General features: G+C 60.3%; 4 protein-coding genes across 7 annotated transcripts in view; 2 read left to right on the top strand and 2 right to left on the bottom strand.

Annotated features, from left to right (window-relative positions):
* The first annotated feature begins 473 nt into the window (after window positions 1-473).
* SRPK3 (SRSF protein kinase 3) lies at window positions 474-5,143 on the top strand. The gene is made up of 15 exons (XM_070366650.1): window positions 474-626; window positions 698-828; window positions 959-1,067; window positions 1,199-1,286; window positions 1,551-1,640; window positions 2,203-2,307; window positions 2,394-2,559; window positions 2,664-2,689; window positions 3,172-3,301; window positions 3,373-3,612; window positions 3,697-3,797; window positions 4,147-4,254; window positions 4,330-4,399; window positions 4,482-4,574; window positions 4,687-5,143. The coding sequence occupies exons 1-15, from the start codon at window positions 499-501 to the stop codon at window positions 4,869-4,871; spliced, it is 1,770 nt and encodes a 589-aa protein (XP_070222751.1). The 5' UTR covers window positions 474-498; the 3' UTR covers window positions 4,872-5,143.
* Window positions 5,144-5,182: 39 nt separating this feature from the next.
* On the bottom strand, window positions 5,183-13,747 carry IDH3G (isocitrate dehydrogenase (NAD(+)) 3 non-catalytic subunit gamma). 3 transcript variants are annotated; one of them, XM_005909062.2, is made up of 13 exons: window positions 13,594-13,747; window positions 10,143-10,181; window positions 9,811-9,822; window positions 9,444-9,541; window positions 9,042-9,154; window positions 8,044-8,104; window positions 7,829-7,961; window positions 7,570-7,703; window positions 7,283-7,385; window positions 7,045-7,191; window positions 5,800-5,894; window positions 5,656-5,716; window positions 5,183-5,388 (listed from the first exon to the last, which is right to left on the bottom strand). In XM_005909062.2, the coding sequence occupies exons 1-13, from the start codon at window positions 13,672-13,674 to the stop codon at window positions 5,287-5,289; spliced, it is 1,179 nt and encodes a 392-aa protein (XP_005909124.1). In that variant the 5' UTR covers window positions 13,675-13,747; the 3' UTR covers window positions 5,183-5,286. The 3 variants fall into 3 exon arrangements, with proteins under 3 accessions (XP_005909124.1, XP_005909125.1, XP_070222752.1); XM_005909063.3 differs by lacking the exon at window positions 9,811-9,822; XM_070366651.1 differs by lacking the exon at window positions 9,811-9,822 and having other exon boundaries at window positions 10,143-10,304; window positions 13,594-13,731.
* A 192-nt stretch (window positions 13,748-13,939) lies between these two features.
* SSR4 (signal sequence receptor subunit 4) lies at window positions 13,940-17,763 on the top strand. 2 transcript variants are annotated; one of them, XM_070366652.1, is made up of 6 exons: window positions 13,940-14,096; window positions 15,883-16,001; window positions 16,773-16,847; window positions 17,013-17,102; window positions 17,362-17,427; window positions 17,602-17,763. In XM_070366652.1, exons 1-6 carry the CDS (start codon window positions 14,030-14,032, stop codon window positions 17,704-17,706), a joined length of 522 nt encoding a protein of 173 aa, XP_070222753.1. In that variant the 5' UTR covers window positions 13,940-14,029; the 3' UTR covers window positions 17,707-17,763. The 2 variants fall into 2 exon arrangements, with proteins under 2 accessions (XP_070222753.1, XP_014338172.2); XM_014482686.2 differs by having other exon boundaries at window positions 13,946-14,096; window positions 15,886-16,001.
* Window positions 17,764-20,368: 2,605 nt separating this feature from the next.
* Window positions 20,369-24,554, bottom strand: part of PDZD4 (PDZ domain containing 4) — a 28,261-nt gene continuing 24,075 nt past the window's right edge. Inside the window, exons 5-8 of the mRNA XM_070366543.1 lie at window positions 24,075-24,137; window positions 23,548-23,649; window positions 23,251-23,361; window positions 20,369-23,057 (exon numbers count right to left, since the gene is read on the bottom strand). Of these exons, the coding sequence (XP_070222644.1) occupies window positions 21,492-23,057; window positions 23,251-23,361; window positions 23,548-23,649; window positions 24,075-24,137 (1,842 nt within the window). The 3' untranslated portion in view covers window positions 20,369-21,491. The remainder of the gene's footprint in view (window positions 23,058-23,250; window positions 23,362-23,547; window positions 23,650-24,074; window positions 24,138-24,554) is intronic.

Raw genomic sequence — 24,554 nt, 5'->3', positions numbered from 1 at the left:
CCAGGGAGTGAGGTACCCACGAGAGTAGCTGGGGTCGCCTCTGGGCAGGCTTGCACAAGCCAGAAGCCAGAGCATGTTTTCAGTTGTGGCCACTGCCCGAGGGCATATGAGAGGGGGCACCGTGCCCACAGGGCCCTTACCAGGCTCTGGAGCCCCGGGACTCCAGTTTGAGGACCAGCTCACCACCACGTGGCCACTCTGCAGCACCCTCTGCCAGTCCTGGGGTGCAGGAGCTTAGCCCGGGGTCCAGGTCACCACATCCCGGTATGGTGGTCCTAGGGTGCCAGGGAACTCCCCAGGGAGGCAGTGGCACACTGTGTCCCCACGGCGGCGCCCTTGGCCAGCCCTGGGATGGGGGCGGGGGGCTCGTCCTGGGGGATCGGGCCCTCGAGGGCCGCTGTCACCGCGCCGCCCCCTCCCCGCTGCATACCTTGCCCACAGCCGAGCAGCTGGGAGGCTATTTATAAAGGCGGGTGAGATCAGCAGCCGAGGCTATAAATGCACGGGCTGCGACCGGGCCCCAGAGGAGCGGCCGCCCGGGGCGCCGGAGCTGCGGGCAGCGCGGCCAGAATGAGCGCCAGTGCAAGCGGCGGCTGCGGCGGCGACGACAGCGACAGCAGCAGCAGGTAAGGCCAGGCCGGGCTGCCTGGGGCCCCTGGCGGCCCGCGCGCTCACTGCCTGCCCGCCCCACCCGCAGCTCGCAGGCCTCCTGCGGGCCCGAGTCCTCCGGCTCCGAACTGGCCCCCATCGCCCCTGCGCCTCAGATGCTGCAGGGGCTGCTGGGCTCCGACGATGAGGAGCAGGAAGACCCCAAGGACTACTGCAAGGGTGAGGCCCCGGGGAGGAGGAGGGGGCCCGGAGCCCACCCAGGTGGGCCAAGGGTCCCGGCAGCACGGTGCCGTGCTGGGGCAGGGGTAAGGCGCCACCCTCAGCGGCCTCTGTGGGCTCCCTTCTCCAGGCGGCTACTACCCTGTGAAAATCGGGGACCTGTTCAATGGGCGGTACCACGTGGTGCGCAAGCTGGGCTGGGGCCACTTCTCCACTGTCTGGCTCTGCTGGGACATCCAGTGAGTGTCGTCCCCCCTGCCCCGGGGCTCCATGCCAGCTGGGATCCTGCCCCTGGGCACGCCTGCGGCTATGGCGAGGGCCCCGTGGGTCTGTCTGGTGCCGGCGGCCGACATGGGTCTCGGTGTTGCAGGCGCAAGCGTTTTGTGGCTCTCAAAGTGGTGAAGAGCGCGGGGCATTACACGGAGACAGCTGTAGATGAGATCAAGCTCCTGAAATGTGTGAGGCGCCTCCCCTACCCGTTCCCAGCTCCCTGGGAGCCGCCTGGGGCCTGCCGGGCTCCACAGGCTGGGGCGGGGCGCCCGCAGGGGTAGGCTCCAGCTGGCTCGGCCGAGGGGGAGGACCCGGAGGGCGGGCCTGAGGCTTTTCTTCCAGTGAGGCCCAAGCACAGCGGGACAGGGGGGCCGGAGGGGCTGCCCACCCCGGGGGAGCAGCTGGCAAGGGGGAGGTTGAAGCCATATGTGGACCTTTGGTTTCTACTGCAGGTCCGAGACAGTGACCCCAGTGACCCCAAAAGAGAAACCATTGTCCAGCTCATCGATGACTTCAGGATCTCAGGGGTTAACGGAGTCCATATCCTTTGCAGGCTGAGCAAACAAGTGTGGCATCTCAGCAGGAGATAGCTGGCTGGTGCCTTCCAGCTCCAGGGGCCTCAGTTTGCTATCTGTGTGATGGGCTGTTTATCCCTTCCAATGACACTAGTCTACGAAATACCCCCACCACTTCAGGGATTTGCGTCTGGGCATGGGGGGTGGAGCAGATAACCAGATTGGCATTGGCAATCCATGGCTAGGTTACCCCCAAGTGGGAGGCACCGTCTCAGTGTGCCTTCCCTTTCAGGGGGGCTGTCAATAGGCTCTTGGGCAGACATGGACACAGGACTGGAGCTGTTCCGAGAAACCTGTCTACTCCTCCAGTGCCCTGTCCCTAGGAAGACCACAGAAAGTACGGTGCCAACTGGCACACCAGAGTGTGACAGGGACACTAGAGCGCCACCGGGACAGTGGTGATACAGGACCTCCCAGACCCAGCTCTATGCTGCCTGAGCCTCGGGGCTCCCCCACCCCAGCTGAAGGTGGGCAGGACCTGGGCCCCAGCTGCATGCCCAGCGGCTGCCCTTCACTCCTGGCCCCAGATGTGTGCATGGTGTTGGAGGTCCTTGGCCATCAGCTGCTCAAGTGGATCATCAAGTCCAACTACCAGGGCCTACCCGTACCCTGTGTGAAGAGCATCGTGAGGCAGGTGAGCTCTTCCTGAGTTCGGCAGGAAGAGCCCTGTGGCACGCAGCCAGGGCAGGGTGGGTGGACTTCAGGACTGGCTCTCTACAGGTGCTGCACGGCCTGGATTACCTCCACACCAAGTGCAAGATCATCCACACGGACATCAAGCCCGAGAACATTCTGCTGTGTGTGGGGGATGCCTACATCCGGCGCCTGGCCGCTGAGGCCACAGAGTGGCAACAGTCAGGGGCACCACCCCCATCCCGCTCCACAGGTACCCAGATCCTGCGTGGGGCCAGGGCAGGGCCCGTGGGCCTCAGCCCCGGCCTGAGTCTCAGTTCCTTTCTCTTCCTCCCGGCTCTGCCTGCTCCACCGCAGTCAGTACCGCCCCCCAGGAGGTCTTGGTAAGTTGGGCCGCCTCTTTTCCTAGGCCTCATTTTCCCATCTGCTCAGAGCTCACCTCTCAGCCTCTCTGGTTCCCCCTTCTCCCTAACTCTCCCTGCTGCCCAACACTCCTGCAGGGGCATTTCCAAAAGGCTGGGTGGCCTGGATGAGGGTGATACAGAGGGGGCCACAAGCCCCAAACGGCCCTGGGTGGCCACTGGGGCTCACCACCACCTCCCCGAAAGGACAATGTGTTAACAGCTGGCCCCAGGGGAGGCTGGCGCCCAGCCAGAGGCTTCTTGGTTCTTCCTTGGCCTCCAGCTCTGGAGAGTGGAGGGCAGGAGGGGACCCAGGAGGTGGGCGAGGTGGCAGGACCATGTCCTGGTGGCCATGGGGTCCTGGGACCTGCAGAGCTTGTCCCCTGTGGGAGCCCCGTGGAGACACTTGGGCTGCTCCGTGGCTGGCTGCCAGGCACCCCCAGGCTGACCCTGGTTCTCAGCAGACGGGGAAGCTGTCGAAAAACAAGAGGAAGAAAATGCGGCGCAAGCGGAAACAGCAGAAGCGGCTGCTGGAGGAGCGGCTGCGTGACCTGCAGAAGCTGGAGGCCATGGAGGCCACGGCCCAGGCCGAGGGTGAGGATGGGAGCAGGGAGCGGGCCCCCCGGCGGCGGCTGCCCACTCAGCACCTTGGCCTGTCTCCCCAGACTCCAGCTCCAGACTCGAGGCGGGCAGTGGCTCCACATCCTCTTCCGGTTGCCACCTGGGCGGCGTGGGGGCTGACCCCTCGCCGGCTTCTTCATCCCCGGCCCCCAGGGGCAACCGCAGCCTCAGCCCGGGCTCCCAGACCTCAGGCTTCTCGGGCTCCCTCTTCTCCCCTGCCTCGTGCTCCATCCTCTCAGGCTCGTCCAACCAGCGGGAGGTTGGCGGCCTCCTCTCCCCTAGCAGTAAGTGGGACCAGGCCAGCGGGCAGTGGGCAGGGCTGGGCCAGTGCCCAACCAGCTCAGCCACTCTTTCTCTTGCTTCCCCAGCACCGTTTGGTGCCTCCAACCTCCTGGTGAACCCCCTAGAGCCCCAAAACGCAGACAAGATCAAGATCAAGATCGCAGACCTGGGCAACGCCTGCTGGGTGGTATGAGCAGGCACCCTGCTATGAATGAGGCTGGTCCCCGGGGCTCGACCAGACCCCCATGCCTGCCTCAGGCTGCAGTCCCAGGGCTGAGCCCAAAACAGCACCTCTCCCACCTGGTCGGCAGGACTGGGCCCATGGGCGGGGGTGGACGGCCATGGTGCAGGGGCCAGCCTGTCTCAGGTCACCTTGCCAGGCCCTCTTAGGACAAGGGGGGCCCCTGAGGCTCAGAGCGAGCCCCACGATGCTCCTGGGGTACATGGGCCCACAAGAGGTGGGAGACATGTTGAGGGCAACTAAGGGCAGACCAGCCCTGGCCCCAGCCCCTCCCCTGGGCTCCCCTTGCCTCCAGCACAAGCACTTCACCGAGGACATCCAGACACGGCAGTACCGGGCTGTGGAGGTGCTGATCGGCGCAGAGTATGGGCCCCCAGCTGACATCTGGAGCACAGCGTGCATGGTATGTCTGCCCGTGGCTGTACCCCATCCGGGCAGACTCACTGGGGCCAACAGCCTTACCCTCTGCCCTTTTCAGGCCTTTGAGCTGGCCACTGGGGACTACCTATTTGAACCGCACTCGGGAGAAGACTACAGTCGTGATGAGGGTAGGAAGTGGCGAACCCCAGGGTCCGGCCTCAGGACCTCCCAGCCGCCTGGCCAACCTCCCAGCTCCCTTTCTGTCCACAGACCACATCGCCCACATTGTGGAGCTGTTAGGAGACATCCCCCCAGCCTTTGCCCTCTCAGGCCGCTACTCCCGGGAGTTCTTCAACCGGAGAGGTGGGGCCACCGGGATGGAGGGGTGATGTGGGAACTTGGGGGCCAGCGAGGGGTCTCAGATGACAGGCCTCCCAGGAGGAGGCTGACCTGTGGCGTGCTGGCCTGCCTCCAGGGGAGCTTCGGCACATCCACAACCTCAAGCACTGGGGCCTATACGAGGTGCTCATGGAGAAGTACGAGTGGCCCCTGGAGCAGGCCACACAGTTCAGCGCCTTCCTGCTGCCCATGATGGAATACATCCCCGAGAAGCGGGCCAGTGCAGCCGACTGCCTGCAGCACCCTTGGCTCAATCCCTAGGCCCTGTGGGCACTTTGGGCAGCTTGGGGCGGGCCCGGCTCCCTCCCTACACCCCCGGCCCCTAGTGCCTTCAGGGAAAGCAGGACAGTTCCTGCCCACCCTGCTGAGTGGGAGCTTTCTCATACCCACCTGGGCGGGGCAGGCCAGGGAAGACAGATCTGCCGAGGCCAGGATCTGGCCTTTCAGAATGTGTTCTGCCCCCCAACCCTCATAGAGGGGCCCTCTGAATGGGAAGTGTGCTGTTTCTTTTCTTAATAAAGTGTGACCTGAAACACCTGCGTCAATAGTGACAAAAGCACGCCACCAAGGGCTGGGGCGGAAGTGGGTTTATTCTGGGTCCGCCCACTGAGCCACCCAGGGTGCTGGTGGCGCCAAGCAGATCTGAAGAGTGGGCCTAAACAGTCCTGGGGACAGCCTAGGCCTCCACGGCCCGACCGTTAATGACACGGATATGGCGGATGATGTCCTGGATGGCTTCCGACGTGGTGCCCTGGCCCCCGATGTCTGGGGTGTGCATCTGCAGGAGACGGGCAAACTTGGGCACACACCAGGATCCGGCCAATCCCTGAGCCCTGGCCTGCAGGCAGCCCAGGGCTGCCCACTACACTCTGTGGCCTGCAGGAGCTGGAAGGGCCACCAGGGGGGCCGCAGTACCAGCTAAGGCCAAGAAGGCCTAGCCAACCTGGTGTCACCCTCCTCATGGTGGCGCTAGGTCACCATTTCCAGCCCCTTGGGCGTCCTATCAGCTCAACCTGGGAGAGGGGTGGGGGTTGGGGGGCCTCACGTTTTCATTGTCCATGGATGCCAGGACGGCCTTGCGGATGGAGGTGGCATAGGAGTGCAGCCTGAGGAAGAAGAACAGAATTCAGTCCTCTGGGCCTCGTTCGCAGTCTGAGGGCTGATGGCCGGGCATTGAGAAGCCACTTACTTGAGGTGGTCGAGCATCATGCAACTTGCCAGCAGTGTAGCTGTGGGGTTGGCAATGTTCTTATTGGCAATACTCTTCCCTGTGTTCCTTGTAGCCTGGAAGAGGCAACATGAAAAAGGAGGGGGCTGGTGAATGTAAGAATGTTGAGGGTATCCTGCATTGGTGTGAACTGTCCAGAACAGGCAAATCCAGAGACTGAGCAGGTGAGATTGGTGCGAGGGGCTGGGGGGAAGGGAAAGAGAATGCTGGCCACAATTACCAGATTTCTTTTTTTTTTTTTTTTTTTGGTAAGAAGTGGATTCATTCAGATTCAGAGAGAAGCATGCTCTACAGAGTGGGCCATCGCAGAGGGCAAGGGCCTACAAAATTTCTCTCTATGGTGATGAAAATGTTCTAGAATTAGTGGGGATGTTTGCAAAATTTTGAATATTCTAGAAACCACTAAATAATTTACTTTCAATGACTGAACTAGAAAGTGTATGAGCTATAGTTTTTTGCCGACCTTTGTTGACAAAAGTCCATCTAGTCAAAGCTATGGTTTTTCCAGTAGTCATGTATGTGGACTTCCCTTGTGGCTCAGATGGTAGAGAGTCTGTCTGCAATGCTGGAGACCAGGGTTCAATCCCTGGGTTGGAAAGATGAAGATCCCCTGGAGAAGGAAACGGCAACCCACTCCAGTGTACTTGCCCAGAGGATCCCGTGGACAGAAGAGCTACACTCCATGGGGTCGCAAGGAGTTGGACACTGACTGAGCAACTCCACTTTCACTTTCAAGTATGGGTGTGAGAGTTGGACCATAAAGCAAGCTGAGTGCCAAAGAATTGATGCTTTTGAACTGTGGTGTTGGAGAAGACTCTTAAGAGTCCCCTGGACTGCAAGGAGGTCAAACCAGTCAATCCTAAAGGAAATCAGTCCTGAATATTCAGTGGAAGGACTGATGTTGAAGCTGAAGCTCCAATACTTTGGCCACATGATGGGAAGAACTGAGTCCTTGGGAAAGACCTTGATGCTGGGGAAGATTTAAGGTGGGAGGAGAAGGGGACAACAGAGGATGAGATGGTTGGATGGCATCACCGACTCAATGGACATGAGTTTGAGCAAGCTCTAGGAATTGGTGATGGACAGGGAGGACTAGCATGATTGCAGTCCATGGGGTGGCAAAGAGTCAGACACGACTGAGCAACTGAACTGACTGAGCCCTAGTTCACAAAGGCCCATGACCTTGGCATCGCTGGTGGCACTCACCGTCTCAAACACGGCATACACATGGCCATAGTTGGCCCCAGCCACAAGGCCGGGGCCCCCAACTAGCCCAGCACAGACGTTGTTGACGATGTTGCCATAGAGATTGGGCATCACCATGACATCAAACTGCTGGGGCCGGGACACCAGCTGTGGGGTGGGGAGCAGCAGTCAGGAGTTGGAGCACCAGCAGGCCCATGCACCCAGGGCAGGGGCCCATGCAGCATGGCAGCCCAACTACCTGCATGGTGGTGTTGTCCACAATCATATTCTCAAAGGTGATCTGGGGGTAGCGGGCTGCCACTTCCCTGCAGCACTGGAGGAAGAGCCCATCGCCCAGTTTCCTAGGGTGATGCAGGACACCAGCTTGGCCACGGCCACCACCCACCAGAGGGACGGTATTCACCAACACCACAGAACCACCAGTCCCGTTTGCAGAGTGGGAAGAACCCCGTTCCACCTCCCCCCGATGTGTGCACTGAGAGCAGGCCTGGGCCCTGGCGCAGAGGGGCAGCGTTGGGGACGTACATGATGTTGGCCTTGTGCACGGCTGTCACTTTCTTGCGCCCGCTCTCCTGGGCCAGTTGGAAGGCGTACTCAGCAATACGCAGGGACTTGGCCTTGGTGATGATCTTTAGGCTCTCCACCACGCCCGCCACACTCTGGGAAGGCGAGGAGGGACAGGAGACTCATATCCTGTCGGAGCCTGCCCTCTGGCATGAGGTTCTGTCCAGGCATGGCCTTCCTGACTACCGGCCTAGCCAGGTGCCCCCTGCGCCCCACTCACCTCGTGTTCCAGGCTGCTGTACTCGCCCTCTGTGTTCTCCCGGACAATGAGGATATCAATGTCCCGATGCCGGGTCACCACACCTGGCAGGCTCTTACAGTGGATGACGTTGGCATAGAGGTCCAGGCTGGTGCTGCAGGTGTACCAAATCAGATCAGCCGGCCGCGGCCACCACCATCCCCACCCAGCACCCACGCTGCGCCCTTGGCTCTCACCGAAGGATGTTGTTTCGCGATTTGTGGGATGGGGGCAGGTTGTGGTTTGTTTCAATGTTGCCTGCAGGACAGAAACAAGACCAGCAGGCTGGAGAAGGGCCCAGGCTCCAGTGTACTCCCGCATTTGAGCTGGTGGGAGCAGGGCTTCACAGAACACCCTAGCGCACTTGCAGTCGAAGTGCCATGAGGGCGGATGGATGTGTGCGTCTGAGTGTTGAGTTCACTGATGGCTTCCTGGCACATAACAGACGCTCGATAAATACTAAATGAAGGAAGGGATGAAAACAGCTGGCAGCTAGCCAGAAGGTCTTGCGAGACCCTGGGTGAGGCTTGGCAAGGCCAGGGTCCAGCTGCAAGGGCAGCTTGGCCAGGGTTCGTGCCAGGCCTTGTGTCAAGGTGCCACAAGAGCTCCAGCTCAGGGGCAGGCAAGAGTTGCCTGTAAAAGACCACGCCTTCACCTTGGCTGGAACCAGGGCACCCAGAGGGCCAGCTGCCCCTGAGAGAAGGCAGTCAGAGAATGCCAAGTTGAGGGGGCCCTTCTCAGGTCCCCACGGGGCTACCTCGGGCACCCTATCATTGGCATGTCAGCCCCTCCAGGCGACAGCCAGGGCCTGCATCTCTACCTTTGTCTCGGCTCACTCACTGCTCCTACAGAGCAGGTGATGGGCTCAAGTGTGCAGAATGAGTGATGGAAAGTTTAAGGAGCTGGACCCAACTGAGGAACACTCAGCGAGGGTCAAGCTCCCAGCTGTAACTTCCACAGCTGTGCCAACTAGAGCCAAGGCCACCAGTGGGGGCTTAAACCTGCATCGGTGTGACACCCAGCGTGTGAAGGAAGACTCTGAGAGCCACAGCTGACTCCAGCAAAGAGGGCGGCCCCAGGCGGGAGGGAGCCCACGCCTAGACAGGCTCCCACAGCAGCTAGTGACACCGAGACCACCGAGGTGCAGCACCCATGGGCGCCCAAGGACAAGGGTCAGCTCACAAGGGAGTCTCACCCTTCAGGGCTACGCGGTTCCGACGGATGGCCATGATGGCATTGCGGATGTCCTCCTCGTCCGCGGTGGAGCTCACGTGCACCTCTTCAAAGTCCACAGGCACACATGCATGCCTGGGGCAGAGTGGGATCAGGACGGTGATCCCAGGCCCCGAGCACAGGGCACAGAGGTCTCTCCTCTGCTGTTGCCCACTCTGCCTGGGCTCTGGCCAAGGGGAGACTGAGCCTAGCTGTGCCAGCTGATGGGGGTGCCCTGACACTCCAAGAAGGCATGAGTCGCTCGGGTTCTGCCCTCCCCCTCACCCGGCTCAGCCTGGCAGGAGGGCAGGCACCAGGACAAGGGGCTGCCCACCACTGGCTCGCTACCCTCATGGTGCCCCGTTCTCAGGGTCCCCCTCTATACCTGAACACTGACTTGACGTGCAGCATGAGCTCTGGCCCAATGCCATCTCCCGGAATCATGGTCACCGTGTGCCGCCCACCATACTTCGCCGACGGGGGCTGGAAGGGAGGGGGAGGGGGCAGGCCTTCAGTTCCCTTCCTCCCTCGAGTCCTGACTCAGTGGGCCAGCCAATTGGGAGGTGCCAACTCAGGGTACCCCAACCATATGCCCTGCCCCACCCACAGTGCAGCGCTGCTCGTGGGGGGTTGCAGTCCCCCCAAGTCAGGAGGGCAACCACAGAAGCAGGTCCCACCTCCGCCTGGAACTGGGTCAACCCCAAAGCCACTAAAAGCCCCCAACCTGACAGGCAGGCGGGAAGGATACTCACAATTGTTTGTTGCTAGAGGCGGGGACAGGAAGGAAGAAGACACAGATCAGCCGAGGTTAGAAGAACAAGGCAGGGCCCAGGGAACCAGGCTTTGCCCCCAGGGTTCAGGGGAGGAGGAGAGGAGAGGAGGGAAGGAGGAGAGGTGGAGATTGCGCCTCAGGGGACACATGGAGGGAACAGAGCCAAGAGGCGTGGCACACACATGTGCCCACACACACACCCCTCTACACCCCAGGTGCCCACAAACCCATCCACATGCACCTGCACACACACTCTTCTGCACACACGTACAGACGGACACGTGCCTGTATGCACTAGGGCAGGTTACTTACTGAGAAGCTCCTCCGGGGGGCCTCGTGGGAACCTAGAACCTGGCAGAGAGAACCCAGATGCCAGTGGTTGTTGTCAAGTTGGCCAGGGTCAGCCGAGCTCCTGGCAGGGGAGGTGGGCACCCCCACCATGCCCAGATAGGCCCTGTGGCTCTGGAGCTTCCGCTGTCCAAAGACATTTACAGAAATGTTGACGCTTCCCTCCCCGCCTTTTGCTGTTTCTGAGTTTTCTCAGCCAATTTTTCCTGCTCAGTGCGGTCTGTTGAGTGAGCAGAAATTGGCACACTCAACACAGTACAAAAGGGAAACCATAATAGCAAACCACAAGGCTACCACGACCGTGATGCATGTCATTTTTTTTCATCACGTCTCCTTACTACAAAAGCAGCATACAGTCAGAACATGGCGACGATCCGGATCATGGAAACCAGAGGGGAAAAGATAGCACCCAGCCCTCTGCCCAGCCAAAGATTAGCCCTACTGGCCACATGGGGAATAGCCCTCTAGGATCAGAAGAAGAGCAGATGCTCATCCTTAATTAAGGCCTTTATAAAGGTTTGCAAAGATGCTTCGTGGCCTGCGTGGATGACAGATGTCCCCAACCCCCCCACTTGCAACGGCCACACGTGGTCATGTCGGTGCCATGCCTGAGAGCTTCAGAGCAACAGCCACTTGAGTCAAATGGGACAGGTGCTCAGAGGGACCCATCTGGAGTCCCCACACTTACCTGGAGGAAGAAGCCCAGGTCCCAGCTCCTGCCACAGGGGGCTACAGGCTCACACTTTCCTCTCTGGGGAGCCCCACCTGTGTGCCGCTCAATGCAAAGAGGCGGGGACTGAGCCACAGTCCTTCCTTCTCACTCAGGGATGCCCTGCCACTTGCCTGCTGGGGGAGCAGCAGAGGATGCCAGCCAATGATAGTCACTGTGGCCATTTCCCAAAGAGCCTTGCCTTCCTGCTAGGAGTCTAGAAAGCTCAGGCAGAGGCTGACCACCCCATGTGGGTCTCTCCGGCTGGTTTTCACAAGGTACCCACTTGCACAAAGCTCTGCAGGTATAGGAGTTAGGAAGGGGGTGATGAACAGGACAAGATGCTCCTTGGGTTTCTACTGATCCGCGGAGCCCCCGGATCAGGAGCCAGATGCATGCTTGGGGTTTTTCTGTTTGCCTTCTAGCAACTGTCAGTATCTAGATTCATCTCTCTATAGGCTCTCGACACAAACTTGCACATGGTGGCTTAGACTGCCCTTCCTCCAGGAAGCCTTCCCGATGCCCTAAGGCTGCTGAGCTGCTGGTCCCCTTGGGCTGCAAAGCCCTACTCGTTCCCTTCCTCCCAATCCCCATCTCCCTAGGTTATGGCTGCCTCACTCCTTCTCCAACCCTTAAGCCCCAGAGAGTGGACGCGGTGTCTGTCTGATCTCCTACTATCACCCCAGGACCCAGAAGAATGCCTGGTCCAGAGCTGGGACACGAAACACATTTCTTGACTGAACTGAACACATCAAAAGATGAAGAAAGATATGGCAGGTTCTGAGACTAGGGAGACCTCAGTCCAAAGCCTCCATCCACTACTCCTGGTGGCAAACAGCTTAACCTTGCTAAGCTTCTTCCCCTTACCTGAAATCCATGGAACAGAGGTGCCTACTTTATCTGACCACTGGAAGCATTAAGTGAAAAGAGGTATGCAAGCTGTTCAGTCCCGAGCTGAGGGATGAGGGCTCCCCTTCACCTCAGCAGCCCCTCAGGCCAGTGTGCAAGGCTGGTGACCAATGAGGAGATGCTGGGCTGGCCCCTATGGCTGCCAGCTAATTCCTCCTGGGTTCCAGCTCTCTGAGGCCCACAGGCACGGGGCAGGTGACCTGGCCACGATGGTGAGCCACCACTCACACCGTGCCTGGCTCTATTTCAGTGCAAGAACCCCCCACCAGACCGTAGGTCCCATGACTACCACCAGGGCTGAACCTCTCCCTCATCTGGTCCCAATGCTACATGTTCCATCCAGCTTTGGCCAAAGACCCAGAGAGCTCTCGGGATAGCAACTTCCCTGACCTTGCTCTGGACAGACTCAGGCCCCTTCCTTCAGAGAGTTACAAAGATTCTGTGAACCTATCCATCAAAGGACCCCAGGACAAGGCAAGATGTGATACATGCATTGGTCTCCAGCTTGTTCATCAAGCAGGAAGGTGGACTGTTACCCTCGTCCTTTCAGAGTACCACAGAAAGCACTCCAGAATGGTATGTGATTCAACCAAAGGGCTCCTGTGCTGCACACCTTAGTGAAGTTTCTCTCTTCAGTATGTTTCTGTTGGATCAAGTACCAATGGTGTCTGCATGTTTTCCCACAAGGTCCCACTAACTGGGACCAAAGATCTGGGCTTCATCTCTAAAGGTTCCCATACCCAAGACAACCAGTCTGGGGCAAGGCATTCCCCAGCTAGCAGCCTTTCAGTCTCCTCATTCCCGCCCCAATATGAACACAAGCACACACACAGGTGAAGTCAGCAAGGAGACAAATGTCCCCATCAGGATCCTGCAAGAGCCTAGCGGCCAGGAACCTTTAGAAAGCCTCTCGCCAGCAAGTGGGAGAAGTCAGCACTTAACACAGAATTTAATAAGGCAGAAGCTGCGACAGGCCAGCCTTCCCAAAGGCTCAGAGCGGGGAAGCATGCCAGGAGATGTGACCGCAAGGAGTGTCAGCAAAGTCACTGAGTTCTGGAAGGTCAGAGGTGGGTGGATTCTTTGACAGCGAGGGGAAACTGGAGCCCAGAGAGAGAGGTCAGACCTCTCATCCCTTCGGGCCAGTCCCGACTTGATGACGCTTAGGACTTCCCACCCACCTAGGGACTACACTATCCTCATGGAAGTGTGTCACGAGAGGAATCAGACCCGAACAAGCAAGATCCTAAACAGAGAACGATGGAAGCAAAGTCCTCGCGGCCTCCCGACCCGCCGCCAGCTTCAGGAATCCTAGCTCCTTCCCATTCCCAGCGCCTGCAGGGTGGGAAAGCCCCTGGGGCACCGAAAAATCAGACTGGCCACCTCCACTGGGAGAGGTGGCAAAGCGGTTCATAAGAGGGAAATCCGAGGAGGACGGGCGGCCGGGAACGGATTCCCAGGAGCACAGGAGCAAGGCGGGCCGGACACGCGACCGCCTCACAAGGGTTCCCACAAGGACACTGGGAAGTGACACTGCCCCCCGCTCGCCGGGAACTCCCCCGCCACCACATGCAGACTCCTGGAGCGCCAGACCAGGGTCAACTTAAGCTAACCCCTTCACTGACAGCGGAGGTGGCCAATCAACCCCGGGCCGCGACACGCTCCCCTCCCCGTGAGGCCCGCAGCCAATCGGGCTCCAGAACGGTCCGAGCGCGGCGGCGGCCCGCCTAACCCCGCCGAGTTGCTAACAGCTCTTAGTGAGTGCGGCGGATGTCCCCGTGGGCCGCTCCTCCCTCTCACCTCCCAAGGACGCCAGAGGAGGGCCGGCCTGAGCGCTGCCTTCACAGCGCCGCCCGCGGCCGTCGCCACCTTCAGCGCCATGACAGAACGTGAAGACAGCCGCAGGTTCCGACACGCAGCTGCCGCTCTCGCGAGAGCTCGGCGGAGCGCGACGTCTCGGGAGGGGGCGTGGTCCCGGCAGTACGCACGCACACGGCCGCGCCGGTTTCCCACGCCTTTTTCCGGCGCCGGAGGCGCCGCCGCCGCCATCTTTGGGGGGCGGTCGGCTGGGCGCCTGGTCCGGGGAGGAGACACGTCAGTACCGCCGGCGACGTCAGAGGCCCGCCCAGCCCGCCGGCGCCCGATTGGCTGCGGCGGCCGCTGACGCGTCGCGCTTCTCGTCTACTCCTCGTGTTCAGGCTAACCACTCTCTTTTTCCCTTGGCAGAGAACAGGCGATGGCGGCGCTGGCATCTCTCGGCGCCCTGGCGCTACTGCTGCTGTCCGGTCTCTCCTGCTGCTCAGGTAGCGGCCTGGCCGGAGTTCTTTTCTGGCGAGCCTCTCACCCACGACTGGTGGTGCGTCGGGGGAGGACGGGTGCGGGCAGAGCGGGGGTCTGGGCCTTCTCCCTCTGAGAGGCAGGTGGTCTCTGGTCGCGGCGGCCGAGGCCACCATGCTCTCGTGCACCACACACGTTCACCCAGCAGCTGAGCTGCTGGAAGAAACAGCCTGATCTGTGCCCCGTCTGCTCCAGTGAGGAAGACTCCCAGAGCCTTTCTGTGCGCCTGGCCCCAGCTCCAGCAGGGAAAGTGACACTCGTCCCTGCCGCCACTCCTAGAGCCCCCGATCTGGGCGGGGAGGGGAGTGGACAGGAGCAAAGCTCTGCAGTGTAGGGCGATCGGAGCGAGAAACTGAGCCGGTGGAGAGGAACGATCTGACCCGATGTGGGGTCAGGCCTCCCTAGGAATGGGGCTCCGAGTGAAGCGAGGAAGCAGAGACGGTCCAGGCAGAAGGGCCCAGAGTGCAGACGAGTTAGAAGGGACCTGAAGAGGGAAAGATGAGTGTCTGGATCAGACGCTTGGTTTGTGTCCCCTAAGGCCTTGTTGGATCCGTATAGGGTTTTTCAGCAGAGTCAGATGGCTTCACATTCTTGAGAGGTTGTTAACAGTGGCCCGGCTGAGTTCTGACTGACACTGGAGTCCAGAAGTGGGTTTAGCAGGAGGTCCTTCCAGGAGCCCACAATGGGCCTGGGGGCCTGGACTGGGTTAGGACCACTTTGAGCACTTTATCTGCCCTACTTCAGGCCAGCACCCTTGATGGCCTGGAGTGTTTCACCAGCCTCAGTGGCCACCCAACCCACACCCTGGTCACTGGCTCCTCAGGAACTCCCCATGCTGTAGGCAGTGATGCCTGGAAAGGACAAACCCGACCGTGAAACTGTGCTTTCCCGCGTCTGGAGGAAGGTCAAACTTGGCAAAGTGTGGAAGCATCTGGGGAACGTGGCTTCCGAGAACCACTTCCCACCGACATTCCCAGGCATCTTCCTCCCACTGGTTCAGTCCCAAGCCTCAGCCTAAGTCATGGCCCTGCCCTGACACCGCGTTAGAGCAGCTGGTGCCTGGTGAAACCTTTCCTTCCCTGTGGCCTCTAGCAGTGTGGAGATGGTGAGGGTGTGTCCTTTCTCTCAGGGCAGCAGGAGGACAAGTTGTGCGTCTGGACCCAGATCGCCCATTTCCTTTCCTCCAGAACCGCTGGGGCCAGTCTTGGCTTTCTGTCAACTGTCTGGGGCAGAGACCCTTCATGTGGGAAGCCCGCATAAGTTTTTGTGCTTTTATGTCTGCAGAGCACGTCTTCAGTCAACTAGCTAGGGCCTTGCGGCTCTGAATTGAGGTCAGCCTAGCCCTGGGCTTTTGGGGTATTCCAGGGCAGGCTGTATCCCTAAACCATTGCATGGCTTTTCTGTCTGTAGGTCCAGGTACAGAGTTGAGTTGTGCAGTGAATTCACACAGTGCACTTCCCACCCCCCAACATGCTCACCTGTTCTTTTGCCCTGACATTGAGGTTCCACACACACAGTCTTCCCATCCCCCTTTCTCTGCCTTCCTTAAAGGCTGCCCCACCCCTCTTGTCCCCTGCACTTCTGATTGGTCATTTGGATCCGTCTCCCAGACTCCACCTGGCAGGGTCCAAAGGGCCCATTGTGTCTTTAGTGGATGAGCTCTGGGAAGTGGGGTAGGGTGGTCCCTTCTGCCCTGCAACTCAGTGAGCGAAAGCCAGGCCTTATCCCTCCCTCTCTGCCTCCTCCCTGCAGCAGAGGCCTGTGTGGAGCCCCAGATCACCCCTTCCTACTATACCACCTCGGATGCTGTCATTTCTACTGAGACTGTCTTCATCGTGGAGATCTCCTTGACTTGCAAGAACAGGGTCCAGGTGAGGCAGCAGGGCTTCAGCCAAGAGGGCAAAGGTTCAGAGGTGGGCAGGGAGCCTGAGCCTTTGGGTCCTCAGTAGCACCAGGTGAGCCCAGACCCAGGGCTCCACGAGGACAGAGCGAGCATCAGGGTTTCGCTGCCCAGCTGAAGGCGAGAATAGGGCACAGGTGACTAAAGAACATCCAGCTCACCGGCCAGGTCTACTTTTCCCCCACGCAGCAGTGTAGGCAGACACTTTGCTGTGTCTGGAAAGCATGCTCATGGGAAGAGAGAGAGCCAGGCTCAGCCCCAGGGCTCCTGTATCCCCTTTCTGGTTGCTCTTGGCTGAAACGTGTGTCTACATGGGCATTTGGTGACTTAAAAACTGAGCAGCCCTGGCCTGGGTCCCTGCAACCTGAAGGCCCAAAGAAAGATGGAAGTTGGGCTTTCTTAGGTACCACCTTCTTTAGGCAGCTCCTTGGGTGCCCCTGATCCCAGTACTCACTTCCAGACTCAAGAGAAGAAAAGAGAACACTTCAGTCATCTCACCCCTGTTCACCTAACAGGCTTGCTGGGGATTAGGGAGGCCAGGCCAGCGGGGAGGTGTGGTCCCCAAGGAGCAAGACCAACATGGAGAGACTGGCCCCATGGTTCTCACTTGGTGCCCCTACCAGACCCAGCACAGTCCCTGACTCTGCCTGGCAGCCTGCTTACCCTAGGCGTGGGCATAGCGGAACCTCACAGACAGCACAAGAAGGGAGAAGGTGACTCTCTTTTTATCCCCTCCCCCCAGAACATGGCTCTCTATGCTGACGTCAGTGGAAAACAATTTCCTGTCACCCGGGGCCAGGACGTGGGACGTTACCAGGTAAGGGAGGCTGTGGCCGTCACTTTCGGGGGAGGCCACCTGCTCGCAGGTGCAGCCTGAAGCCCTGGGCGGCTTGGCCAGCTGAGCTGAGGTCCTTGGACTCTGTGCGCTGGTAGCAGCAGCACGCCCATCATATCCACCCCTTGCCAAACGCACCCCACCCAGGTGTCCTGGAGCCTAGATCACAAGAGCGCCCACGCGGGCACCTATGAGGTCCGGTTCTTTGATGAGGAGTCCTATAGCCTCTTGAGGAAGGTGAGTGTCCCCAAAGCCCCCCAGGCCTGTTGGAGGGAGGGTGCAGCCCACAGCCACAGCTTTCTCTCCCCTGCAATCCCCATCCCCCTTCCCAACTCAGAGCAGGATGGATGGGTAGCCACCTTCCTGCCTGACCGCCCACCCCAGGTAGCCCCATGCCTTTCCTTTGCCCACCTCTCTTCTCCCACAACTCTGGGCAGGGTTCTGCCTCAACCTGCCCACCCGGCAGAGCCCCCTGACCCCAGCACCTCCCTCACAGGCTCAGAGAAACAATGAGGATGTTTCTGTCATCCCACCTCTATTCACGGTCAGCGTAGACCATCGGGTAAGCTGGAGGAGGGGACTGGCTCAGCCCAGGGGAAGGGGTGGGGCACATGGCCAGCCTCACCTTTGAGGGGGCACTGGGGGCTTCGCCAAGGTGGGTGGCGTGTCTTTGTGCCCCCTGGAGTGGCTGGCCCCCTCCCCCGTCTAAGGAGACCATGGTTCTCCTTTCTTGCAGGGTACCTGGAACGGGCCCTGGGTCTCCACTGAAGTCCTGGCCGCAGCCATCGGACTAGTGATCTACTACCTGGCCTTCAGCGCCAAGAGCCACATCCAGGCCTGAGGGTGGTGCCCGCCCCCACCCTTGCTTCTTTGAATAAAGAGCTATTGGCTATCCTGAGCACTGGAGCTGGGTCACGCACATGGGCAGAGCTGGGTGCCCAGCATCCATCCACCCGAGCAGACGGCACAGGTCTGGAGGTCCTCTCCTCCTCATGTGTGTCTGCTTCATTCCTTGGCTGTCACTACCACTCCGTTCTTAGCCCTCAGATGGTTTTTGGGACTGAATGCTCAGTGCCCAGCATCTCTCAGGGTTGCCTTCGTGGTTTCCCTCCCACCCGTCTTCTGGAAGAGTGTGGCCTTGTCTGCCTGCCCTCACCCAGCCTGCCTGGGCCCACCTAGGGAAGGGCCTTCTGACCACCTGCCACTGTGAGGGCAGGGTCCCAGGGACAGTGGTGTGGGAAGCTTGCCTGGAACTCAGGGGTTAGTAGCATATGCAGGTGCAGCCCTTCTGGCCTTTGGAAGGGTTCCTGGGCTTTGGAACTCGGGGCACGAGCCACACCCCAGTACTTTGTGTTTTTCCTGGGGGGTGTTGCAGGCACCCCTATGGAGCTGATGCTGTTGAATCAAGTTCCAGTAGCTCTCTGGGGGATAGTCCTTGCAGGCTCTCTGCTCCAGCCAGTTACCCCCAGGATGCTCCTGTCTCATGACATCAGGTGGGGCCCAGAGAAAGGCAGAGACAGACCCCCCCCCCCACCCCCGCCCAAGCTTCTGAGGAGCCCACTGTCAGCCCTTTACAGCCTGGCCTTGCACCTTGCTTCCTAGCAACCCCTCCCCGCCCCACCAGCACCTGGCAGGCATTCCTGTGCAGGCTCCATGCTCCGAGTCAACCCACAGCCGTCCCTCCAGTCCAGTTTCCCTCCTGCCACGGGTGGGTGAGGGGGGAATGCCTAGGGTCCTTCCCCACTGCACACGTTTGCTCACCTGTGACCTGGCTGCTTCCTGGGCATCAGTGAGAGATTGTTTTGGGATCAGCCAGCAAAGCACCTGGCGCCCATCACCTGTTACCAGAGAGAATGAATAACAAGCCTCCAGGGAGGCTGCACCAAAAGGGAAAGTGAAAGTGAAGTCGCTCAGTCATGTCCGACTCTTTGCCACCCCATGGACTGTAGCCTACCAGGCTTCTCCATCCATGGAGTTTTCCAGGCAAGAATACTGGAGTGGGTTGCCATTTCCTTCTCCAGGAGATCTTCCCAACCCAGGGATTGAACCCGGGTCTCCCTCATTGTAGGCAGAGGCTTTATCGTCTGAGCCACCAGGGTAGACTCAAAACCTACCTGAGCAGGTAGGGGATCTCCTGTGGGCTCTGTCCTTGGGAGCATGGAGGGACTTGTTTGGGGACCTTCTTAGGACTCTGGGATCCCAGCTGCTCCTTGCCCCCACCCTCAGGTGGGCAGGGGGTGACTGGCAGGAATAGGGAGGTTCCAGGTCACAGGTGAGTGCCCCTAAGACCTGAAGGGGCGAGGGCACCCTGGCTGAGGGGCTTTCTGTATTCCACATAGGTGCTTGCTAGTTGAGCACTGCTCCTAAAAACGCACAGTAGCAGTTGGCCACGCTGGGGCTCTTTAAGATGCAGGCTCCATCACCACTCTGCCGGGAGAGGGTGAGACCCAAATGTGAAGTTGCTGGTCCAGGGCATTGTGATGACACATCTGCCAGAGCCAATGAGAGCTAAGCTCTCACATGGGGACCCAAGGTTACAGGCCTGTCCTAGACCCCATCCCAGGAGCCCTGGGCATCTGGCACCCCACCTCAGAGCAAGAATGAGGTGCCTCTAGAGCCATCAAAGTAAGTGCCCTTGGTCACCTGCTCTAGCCAGTTTTCTGTGACAGGTTGGGCCGTGGGCACCCCATTCTTGCAGGGACGTGTATGGAGTGTCCCCTCTCGAGGACACACTCGTGTCCCAAGAGTTGCCATGCCTAGCCCCCAGCTCCAGAGGCCTAGGATGTCAGCTGTTTGCCCTTTTCAGGAAGAAACCACTGCTGTTCCATGTGCCATGCTGGGTCTTCACTCCCAGCTGTTCATTCAGCAGGGCACTCCACTTCTATGGGCTGATTTCTTGCTCACACCAATCTTGGCAAATTAGAGGAAGTCTATTGCTCTTCCAAGAAAATGTTTAAATGTATCCCCACCCACTTAAGGTGCTGGCAGTGTCCTGTCCTGTTCAGGACACCAAGCTGAAGGGCTGGCCACACACATGGTCCCTGGAATTGCTAGACTTAGCAGGGTTCCTGGCACTGAGCAGGACTGCTGTGCTGGATGGAGTCTCTGGGAGTTCCCACCAGCCCAGGTCAAAAGACACATCTCATGAGTGCTAGCCGTTGCCTTCCAGAAGACCACAGCCCACTGCCCTGTAAGGCTCTCCCTGAACCACTTTCTCTAGGACCTGACCAGAGCTAGAGTGTTGGCCTCAGGTGCATGCCAGCACCAGGCCATTGCCAGTCCTGAGTCCAGTCTCTGCCTCGCTTCCTGCACCTGGGTACCATCCCTGTGACCGAGCCAGACCTTGGAAATGATCCTGGCGCTCTGTCCCTCCTCCTCCCGGCATTCTGGAGGCTGACTGCAGGACACTTCCCTGTTTCTCAGCTTCCCCGTGACCCACCAAGCCCCAAACCAGCCCCCAGTGCTGAAGAATGAATACCAGGAGACCAGGAGTCACCCTCAAAAGGCAGCTTGCTTTATTCTCACGACACTGGCAGGGGGCAGGGATGGGTAGCCTGTCTGCCTCCCATCTGAGGCCCTCTGAACTGCGGAAGGGTCCTGAGACCAGCTCTTACTGATACACAGGTCCCTGAGGGGGGCCCCCGTCCACACTGGCAAAGTGAGGTGCAAGGGCATCTGCTCCCCAGTCCACCCAGCTGGCAGCACCTGCCTGTCGCTCAGTGCCAGGGTGCTCCCTAGCTCCATATGGGTCTCATCACCAGGATCTTCTGCTGCAACTCAGGGGACTTGGCTTCTGGACCCCTCCTGCCACTCAGGAGAGAAGGCAAGCTCCAGGGGTGTCTGACATAGCCTGGGCTCGCTGATGTCTTGGATGGAGACTGCCCCTTACGTCCCCACGGCCACCAGGGAAGGAGGTGACCTCCAGGGTGAGCATGGCAAGCCACACCTACACTCCCTGTCCCCACACCTCGGAGGGGAGGCCCCCTGCAAAGCTGCTTCCCCTTCTTTCCTTCATCTCCCCACCTTCCCTCCCACCCCCAAACCGCCCCCCGCCCATCCCTTCTTCCCCCCACCCCCTCCTTCCCAGCCATCACTTGGGGATTCCACCTTGGTCAGGCTGCCTGAAGGAGCTGCCAAGCTCCAGAGCAGGTCCACAAAACAAAAGAAACAAACCAAAACAATTAGCAAGCACAGAAAAGGGAAAGAGCCACAAAAAATCAGGGTTGCCTCTGTCTACAAATAATGGACATTCTCTTGTGCTTAGGACAGTCTTTTTTTGCCTCTCCTTTTCAGTAGACTTCCCTGTCCCCAAGTAGCCACTCTAGAGGGAAGTACGTGTGTGTGTACATACATGTGCCTGGGTTCAGGTCACACACACACACACACACACCCTACGGCTGAAGGGAGGCAGATACGTGTCTGTCCCCAGGCCAACTGTGGATGTGGTCACTCTCCCTGAGGAGAAGGAAGTTGCTGATGAGGAGAGGCATCCCTTCTCTGCGGGGGCTTCTGTCTGGGTAGCAAAGTCCCACGCTCACACACAGACACAGGCTAGATGCTAAGCGAGGGCAGGAGATGGGGATCTGGCCAGGTCACTGGACCCGCGCCCTGGAGCACAGAGGGTGCTCACACGGTGGTGACCGAGAGCAGAGGGTTGTAGACCCGCTTGCCGTCGGCCGAACGTGTGCCATGGGCCAGCATCTCCTGGATGGTGATCCAGTTGTCCAGGATCTTCTTGTTTCGCTTCTTCATGGTCTTGCGGTGGCTCAGGGCGATGATGTTGAGCTCGGCCTTGCTGTCTCCGTTCTGCTGCTCCCGAAGGCACTCCAGCCGGCTCTGCATCATGAACTCGCGCCGCTTCCGCTGCTCCCGGGCCCGGATCAGGTGCTGCTTCCGCTCTTCCTTGCTCCAGTAGCGGCCCATCTTCATCTCACTCACCGCATCATCATCGGTGGTCATGCCACTGCGCTCCTCGCGGATCTTCAGGGCCCGGGCTTTCAGGAGGCGGTCGCGCACGGGTCGCTTGGCCACGTAGCGGGTCCCATCGCTGCGCACTTTGACCTTCCACTCCATGCGGGGTGCTTCAGGGCCCACAGCCGCGGCCCCTCCACCCACCCGGGGGCCAGCGGCCACACTCAAGGGGCCGGGGCCCAGGTCTTCGAGGCCGCGTGGGGCGGCCAGCTGCAGGCAGCTGTGATAGTGCTCGCCCTCCTGGCCTGGGCCGCGGTGGTGCCGCGACAGGTAGGGGCTGCCTTCAGGGCCCACGTGCTCCAGGGCCACCCCCGTCTTGGGTCCGTGGCGGACCCGCTCTTCAGCCGAGTGCTGTCTCCGGCCCACATCGGGATCCCGGGAGAGGGATCGGAACTTGGCGGGGCTCCCCGGGGGAGGGGGGGCAGTGGCCTTGGGCTGGGCGGCGCCAGGGGCTCCCGTGGGGGTCCGGTTGAGGTTGGAGTTGCCCGCCGCTGCTGCCACCCGCCGCAGGGGGCTCTCAGGCAGGGGCTCGGCCAGCAGTGGGGTGCTGCGGCAGCTCTCGCCTGTGTTGTAGGCGCTGGTGCTGTCCTTGTCTGACTTCTCGGGCAGCTCAGAAATGTCAGACAGCTCGTGCTTCTTGGGCTCGCTGGCCGCCAAGTCGTACAGGCTCTCCTCCTCCAGCAGCCAGGCCTTCATGCAGCGCTCCCGCAGCTGCTGCATCTTCTGTGCCCGCAGGATGTTGCGGCACTTGAACTCCAGGTGCCGCAGCTCCTCCTCCAGCACGGCCAGCTCATGGCCCGCGCTCTCATTGCGGTTGACATCCAGAGCGCCGTGGCTGGCCGCAGCCCGGGGGAAGGGCAAGCCCAGTGGGTTGCCATTCTCCAGGTGACACTTGATCTCCAGCAGCTCACGGTAGCGCTCATACTCCTCGTCCGTGAGGCCTGGCACATCACCGCCGCCCAGCCCCGCGCCCTCGGCCAGCAGGGAGTCCATGCTGAAGTGGAAGTCACGGCTCTGTAGGGCGTCCCCTTGCAGGCAGAACTTGCGCAAGGGCCCAGGCGTGTTGGCAGTGCTCAGGGGCTCGTCCCCCAGCAGGTCGTGCTCGGAGCTCTCCTCGTTGCGGGTGCTCTCATCTGTCCGGCCCACCCCACTGTCCAGCTCCTGGCTGTTGTGCAGGCCTGGGCCCGCCTCGGGGGCCCCTTTTTCCTCTTCGTGTTCAAGCTGGGGCGGCAAGAGGAGTCCTGCTCAGTGGGGGCCCCATCGGGTGGGAGGGCGGGGTTGGGGGGGATGTCGCCAGGGGGTGGGGATTACAAGGGCTTCTTTTGGGTCTGCTGCATCTCCTACAGCCCCCCCAAACCCCTCCTCATTCTGCCCTCCAGCACCCGGTTCCCCACCCGCACCCCCCCTTCCTCACCTGCTGGGCTGGGGGGGATTTCAGCTTCCTCACGCGCAGGTCATCCTCATTCTCAGAGCCAAAGTCATCCAGGAAGTCGTCCCGGTCGCTGTCCTTCCAGCGCTTTGCCAGCTGCAGAGACAGGCCTGTGCTGTCCCTGTGGCCTCAAGGACCACCCCAGAGCACCCCCCTTTCATCAGAGCCCAGAGAGGGCAATGGGCCCTGGAATCGCACCCCCCTGCCCCCCATCGGTGCCAGAAAGCCCAAGCCCTAACCCAGGGTCGGGGGCCCAGGACACCTGAGTGGGCACACACCCACCTGGCTCTCGGGCCGGGCCACCAGCAAGGAGATGTTGGTGTTCTCCTCCTGACTCAGGATGGCCACCGCTTCCTCTCGGTTCTGGACATCCATGCCGTTTATCTGCAGCAGGCCAGAGACCATCAGCGGAGATCCTGGGGCTGGCTTGGGGGCAGGGCCCAGTTGAGCTACAGGGGTCCCCCTCCCCTGGAGCTGCAAAGCAAGCACCCTGGGCCAGGATGGGCTCTTGGAGTCTGGCAAGATGGAGGCAAGTGGAAGATGCCATGGATGGAGACCACCTGGCCCACCCAAGAGCACGTGTGCTCAGAGACACACGTGGAGTGGGAGACCTGCTCATGTCGGGGGCACGGAGGGACAGGCTAGCAAGGGGCCTGCCATGCCAGCAGATCCCATGAGCACACAGGAGCCAGGGGCATGGTTGTGCAGCAGGGAGGTGAGTCCTAGCCCTGGTTTCAGGTACGGGGGTAGGGGGTTGCCCAGCCTCAGGCTAGGCTCTGAGTGGGAGAGAGCCTGTTCCCCAAGCTCACCTGAATGATACGGTCTCCCTCACGGATCCGGCCATCTTTGGCTGCGATGCTGTTGGGATTCACCTGCAAGGCACGGGCATCAATGGGGCCTCGGCCCCCTCCACTAAGGTGCCCGTTTGGTAGGAAGGGGCAGTCTTGTCTCAGGGCAGCCCCGCAAGCGAACAGGGGGCTGACTTTCTGAGTGCAGCAGACAGGTGAGGAGAAGGACCCCTGTGATTGCTGGGAAGGGCTCTTCCACTACAAGCCCAGGTCCTGTGGGGAGGACCAGCTGACTGCACACACACACACGGAAGCCATGGGCTGCCCTGGCCTCGCTGACCGGCAACCTCCCTGTGGTGCTAAGTGGGCTCCTTCTGAGCAGCCTTAGAGCCTCGGGGTGCCCTGGCCCCTCCTGGGTGCTGCTGCACAGGGAGGCTGCTGCACAGGGAGGCTGCACAGGGAGGCTGCTGCACATGGAGGCTTCATGCCCTCAAGAAGACC

The sequence above is a fragment of the Bos mutus genome, chromosome X (genome assembly GCF_027580195.1).
Source record: "Bos mutus isolate GX-2022 chromosome X, NWIPB_WYAK_1.1, whole genome shotgun sequence".
Classification (NCBI taxonomy): domain Eukaryota; kingdom Metazoa; phylum Chordata; class Mammalia; order Artiodactyla; family Bovidae; genus Bos; species Bos mutus.
This window is presented reverse-complemented; position numbering and strand designations above follow the sequence as displayed.